Here is a 5,957-nt window from a genome sequence, read left to right as displayed (position 1 = left end):
CGAATATGGAACAGAATAGTGCAATAGAAATCGCTTGTAAATTCCAACAGAAGCACACACAAACACATACGCCTATTTAGGTATCCCGTATAAAATTAGATTAATTGGTATGAGATATTACAGAGGTGTTTTTTGTGTAGTAAACATATACTTCATATATGTTACTGTTTTTTAAACTTGAAAGACTGATGAATAGCTCTTTTCATTCTTCCAAAGTTTTCATTCAGTCTCCTCTAATGTGTTTTGGATGCTTGGAGACATAAGATAGGATAACCACCAAAAAAAAAAACAGTCCGGGATAATCATGTGAAGTTGCAAAAAGCAAATTTCATTCTGCTTGATGGAAAGAAGGCACTCGAAATATCAGTTTTTGTTAAATAAGCAAATATTCGATGAGCAAGCTTTTTTTTCGCATAATACAACCTGCATAGAAAACAGTTGTTCTGTATCGCCACAGAATGATAAGTCAGTATTGCTATCCTTAAATGCTATCTCTGCCTGAAGGCAGCTAACCAACAATTGTTTCATATACTTCTCGTCTTTCCTGATATTGACGATTCGTTTTCAAATGTTTGTTGGTAATCAAAGTTCACATCAATTTTAGGATTCACAGCAGAACAGGGAAAACAAAAGTGATAATAGCTGATAAAATGACAGAAACAAACTTCCCCTAATATTCACATGCCTAAACATCAGTTACATGTAATTCTTTAAATATTGCTGCAAATATTCAATACTGATATCTTAATCAGCCAACGCTAGACTATCTTTGACGTGAAAGGCGAAATCTTGCTTGAAGCATCTGTTTTAATGCTAGCATCAAAAATTTTCAAAAAATCCACAAGAGTATATTGTGAATTATTAGAAAGTCTATCGAAATAAATGCGTGTTGCAGAAAATCTTTGCAAGCAACAATCCCGCAGGTATTTTAGAATGAAGCATATTAAGTAACTATGAAGCAATGAATACCGCTATCCCGCATAGCATAACGACTTTACCATTCTCATTTAATCTTTGTGCATTTTTTATGAATGCAATTAATATTTAGTCACGGAGAATATAACTGGTCTGCACAGCAAATGGAATCGTCAGTTGTGCAATATCCGGTCTTTTCAATGATAACATTTGGGTGCTGTGGTCGTTATGATAGAAGGGCAAGCAAAACTTGTTTTCGTGTTGATGGCCAATCGCATCCCATTTATCTTCTTTTATTTCTGCATGTTATGAACGGAAAAAAAGTGTACCAAAAGAAACTAAAATCAGCCGAAAAGTTTTCAGTCAGTCAACCGCTTAAGTATCAAAAAAAAGGAAAAGAAGGTCCAATTTGTCGCAATCAGAATCTTAGTACAATGTAGAGAACGATTAAAACACTCTATTTTAGCGAACAGTTTTCAATTAAAAATAATTCCTAATGAATCTTCGTTCGTCCTCTAACCTTCTATTTCCTTGCAAGAAAAAAAAATGTTGGAATATGTATTCAGAAGTACAGCTAAGCATATAAAGTAGTAAAAAATACACTTCAGTCACGGGTTTTCATACCGATATTTTTGTTAAAACCCGTCCAAACAATGCTAACATTGTATCAACGCCTCTTTTACTTCTCTATGATTGTCTCTGCACTCTTCAACAATCAGTCCTGTTATTCGTGCAGTATTGTTGAAAGGTCAAGTCACTGCAGCTGTCCTTTTTCCAAAAATATGAAAAAAAACCCGCTTATTTTCAAGTGAATACCAGTCAGTTACTAATAGAGAACTAATGTACATGGAAATGAGAAACGATGTAAGTGTAAAATGGAGATATAAAGGCACACGAAAAATAAACTGCCATCTCAGCTAAAATTTGCACCCCGAAAAATTTTGTTCATCCAGCAATTGAGTGACTAATCTATAATCGACCAACGGGGTAATTACTCTACTGTCATACAATAAGACTTATATACCTCCAGTCATAAAATAAATCAGTCAACAGTAAAGCTCTATTCGAACATGACAGTATTAAATTTCGCAGTAGTTCCATTTTTTTTCAAGGATACGAAGCAGAAGATTCACTGATTGCTGCATTCTGTGTCTAAGAATGGTCAAGCATACATAACAATTATTCTTGTCCAATTTTCAGAAAAGTGATTTTGTTGAATAGCAAGCACTTCACTTTCAAAGCAATGATGCGATGCAATGGAGAAGAGGGTGACAGACATACATATGACATAACTCTAACATTCAATTTCTAACATTTGTGGACTACTCATTTCCTCTTCCTGTATTTTTCCAACAGACAAAACAAAACTATCTCCGAGGAAAAAAATTTAAATCTAGTAATTAAATAAATTTCGAAATTTCTTCCATACTTCTTCAAAAATTGCATTACTAATTGTTTTTCACACTATAATTTTGTTACATGAATGAAATTTCAGAATGCTAAACGAGAAATAATATCGATTTATTTATATTCAATGCTTAACTCAAAATCCACAACGTATTCTAGATAAATTCTCATAAATTTAGAATATATTATGGATTTTGAGCTAAACATTGTGTGAAATAAATCAATCCTATTTCTCGTCGTAACGTTCTAAAAATTCATTAATGCGCAATGAATTATCCCCTGAAGATATCATCATTATCAACATATTTATTATCAACCATTCACACAGATGTAAATTCCCGATGTCTTTTATCTCAGTAACTTGAGACAAAAGAGGAAAGAAATCTTCCATAGCTTTCACAGTAATAACTTATGCAAATTAGAGGATCGTAACGGCAGTTCATTGCTTCGTTAACAATACCAAAGGCCATGAAAAAAGCAAATGAAGGAATGCCCGATTCATCAACCGAGTAATAAAATGTATACAAAGGATACGGGCGCATATTTTTCAGAACCATAAAAAATTGTCGCTCAAAGCATGACAGTTTGTAAATTTTACATAATTTTGTCCTTTGATATAAGTAATAAGTAGTAAAGAACATGATAATGTACTTACCTAAGGTATCCGTATCTGTAGTAGCATCAACCCTATCGTTACGTTTTTCCTGACCTTCACTAGTTGGCAACATAAATGAAGCACTTTGATCATTACCATATGATGGAATGCAGCGGGAACATGAATCACTCAAATCCTCAAAAAAGTTCAATTGCGTTAAATCTTAAATGTAAAAGCCCAGGAATACATAAGATGTCATAGTCATAGCAGTATACAGACATCGTAGTAAGATGCACAATACCAGTTGCAAATGACGAAGTGTTTTTAACCATAGATACAGAGCAATTGTAGAAACTATTTAGCAATCCGGATTAAAATTACTTACTGCGGATGAATGACAGCAATTGACCAGAAGTCGTCGACGACCGGGCCGAAGGGTTTCGCTGGATGGATGAGTTGGCGATATATTAGCAAGGAACTCGTCCAATGGCGTCCGTTTATTATTATCACAACGTGAAATCTTGAAGGACAACAATTTACAAATTTTAAATATGGTATGTTCTTCAACAGCTTAATGCTGATGCAAATCCAAAATATTCTTGATAAACTGCTTTTATCAGATACCACGGTAATTTTTTGGCCTTCTAACACTTCCACAGCACTCGTCGGTATTCCTCGTGCGCTTCATTTAATCATTTACCGAATATTAGTGAATTTAAACAGATACATCTACGAGAAATGTTTCAATGGAACTTACCTTGTGTTCGACGAATTCCACAAATGTTGATAACGAAAATTCTGCATGACAGTCACCGCAAATGATACGATCATAATGGAGAGAACTTCTGGACTGTGGAACCGCAACGGCATCATCGCTACAATTCTCACTAGGTGAAGCTTCCTCATCGTCCCGCAATGTCACCACATCCTTCATCTCATGATCCACATCTACGCACGAATCGATGCCACTGTCAGTGGATGCCAGAGGTATGCTTCCTTAATTATTTAAATGCTGAGCTCAGGGCAGGAGTTTTCCATTTCGCTTCGACGAATAATTCATTTTAAGAGAATTATTACCAACTATTTAAATACCATTTAACCTTTAAAATTCTAACGGCTCACGGAACTGCAGAATTGATCAGTTAAATGCATTTTTTGGTGCAAACCTTATTTTCTAAAGGATGAAAACCAGAGCTTACCGTCGGATTTATTCATAGCTGCAATGGATGGAGTAGGCTGAGTGATATCATCATAGACTTTCGGTAAGAACAATTCATTTTCGATCATGACATTAGCAATGCTACTAACGAAAGCAGTAGTAGTAGTGGTAGTAGTAGCAATAGCAGATGACTGCTGGTCATTACATTTGCCGGTTACAGAAGTACTCATTGTTCTACCGCGTTCTGCCACCCTGTCTACTTTTACGGTACTGCTACTGTGATCATTACCATTTACTACACTTTCTTTAACCGTTGCCGGAATTAGTACTGGCCGGCTTATTGCAGGTTTACGTCCACGCCTGATGTAATTTGAATTATCAGCCTCTAAATATTTGTGAAATTTTTGATAAATACTAAAAAAATTTTAGCGGTGAACTTAGGATTCACCATCATTTCTTCATGGAAATCAAAAATGAGTTTTGAAAATAAAAAAAAATTAACCACTTCAAAGAAGTTACAAAAGTTAGCAAAAGCGATGTAAGAGTGCTTTCATTAAGATAAAACTGTAAGGGACAAAAAAACTTGGAAAAAACTTGAAATTTTAATTATCATGATAAGTAGTTGGAGTTATTAGCACTGTATGATAAAGATTAATTGTTGATTATTGGAGGAAACGAAGTTTATCACTCTAATTTTCCAAGACAAAAAGAAAATAAGCCCGAAGAAGAACCTCCAGAGATTGCTCAGTTGATAAACACAGAGTCCATCTGTGATAAATCATTTTATTTCAGAAAATATATTTTCAAAAATACGCGTTTATTCTGTAATTGATATCAAATATTTGTAACCCTCAGCAGAAATAACTGGAAATGTAATGAAAAAAAATTCGTAACTAATCATTTATCCTTTACCAGTTTAACTCACAGTCTTTTGCCAGCTTAAGAATTCCTCCTTTTTTTGGAATCTACACTTTGTATGAATATCAAATAATAACTTACTTTTTCGGCTCACTGATTACCGGTGTACCAAGCGGATCTGTCTTTGAAATTGCATTAATTGTAGCAGCGGTAGAGGTACTGGCTATCGTAGTAGTTGCATTGTCATTTCTTTTTAGAATTTTCGAACAATTTCGAAGGCCACTGCTCATTAAGGCGAATGAATATACAACGAATGTGAATAGTACAGAAGGAGAAATAGTCACTCAACAATAATTCCAATATGAAGCGAAACAGAAATGACAGGACTAAGGTTTTTTTTGCGGGTTTATGCAAATTTCTTCACACTTTAGAAATTTATAAGAATTGGTAGATGAAATTGTGAGGTGAAGTGAGGAGAAAAACCAATCTAATCACCGGGTAATAACTGGGAGAACTGGCTAAATTTATATCAATTGTTCACTTCGAGATTCGTTCAGAATGAAATAATACACCGAGAATGAATAGAAAAAACAGCAATACGTTTTTTCGGCACTGGGATACGTAGCACAATTAATAAAACACCGGGACTGCTGAAGAAAAGGCCTGAAAATTTTTTACAATGCGAAAACTCGATTTGAAGTGAAATAAAAAGTGAAAAATTGAAACTATCACTACGTCAAAGTTTTCAAAAGCAGTCACCAAGTTCCAGACCTAAAAATGGAAGAGGCAATGTTTACAAAAAACTTGAAACAATGGACTTCTTTTCTTCATAACCAACGGAATGCGCGAAAAGATAGTTTAACAGGATTTCTGAACCGTAATGACTTATAAGACCGGACCTTATAACTCCACATTAAAAACTAAAAAAATGCCATCTTATTCTAGGTTTGCATGAAGTTAAAGTCGTTAGTAAATGAAAGTATATAATATATATATATATATATATATATATATATATATATT

General features: G+C 34.2%; 1 protein-coding gene across 1 annotated transcript in view; it reads right to left on the bottom strand.

Annotated features, from left to right (window-relative positions):
• Positions 1-5,957, bottom strand: part of LOAG_18740 (zinc finger protein) — a 14,249-nt gene that overhangs the window by 6,910 nt on the left and 1,382 nt on the right. Inside the window, exons 2-6 of the mRNA XM_020451403.1 lie at positions 5,076-5,597; positions 4,117-4,436; positions 3,675-3,913; positions 3,303-3,437; positions 2,978-3,113 (exon numbers count right to left, since the gene is read on the bottom strand). Coding sequence (XP_020304817.1) covers positions 2,978-3,113; positions 3,303-3,437; positions 3,675-3,913; positions 4,117-4,436; positions 5,076-5,224 — 979 coding nt within the window. The 5' untranslated portion in view covers positions 5,225-5,597. The remainder of the gene's footprint in view (positions 1-2,977; positions 3,114-3,302; positions 3,438-3,674; positions 3,914-4,116; positions 4,437-5,075; positions 5,598-5,957) is intronic.

The sequence above is a fragment of the Loa loa genome (assembly GCF_000183805.2).
Source record: "Loa loa unplaced genomic scaffold supercont3.479, whole genome shotgun sequence".
Lineage (NCBI taxonomy): Eukaryota > Metazoa > Nematoda > Chromadorea > Rhabditida > Onchocercidae > Loa > Loa loa.
Note: the sequence above shows the minus strand (reverse complement) of the source record. Positions and strands in the feature narration are given on the sequence as shown.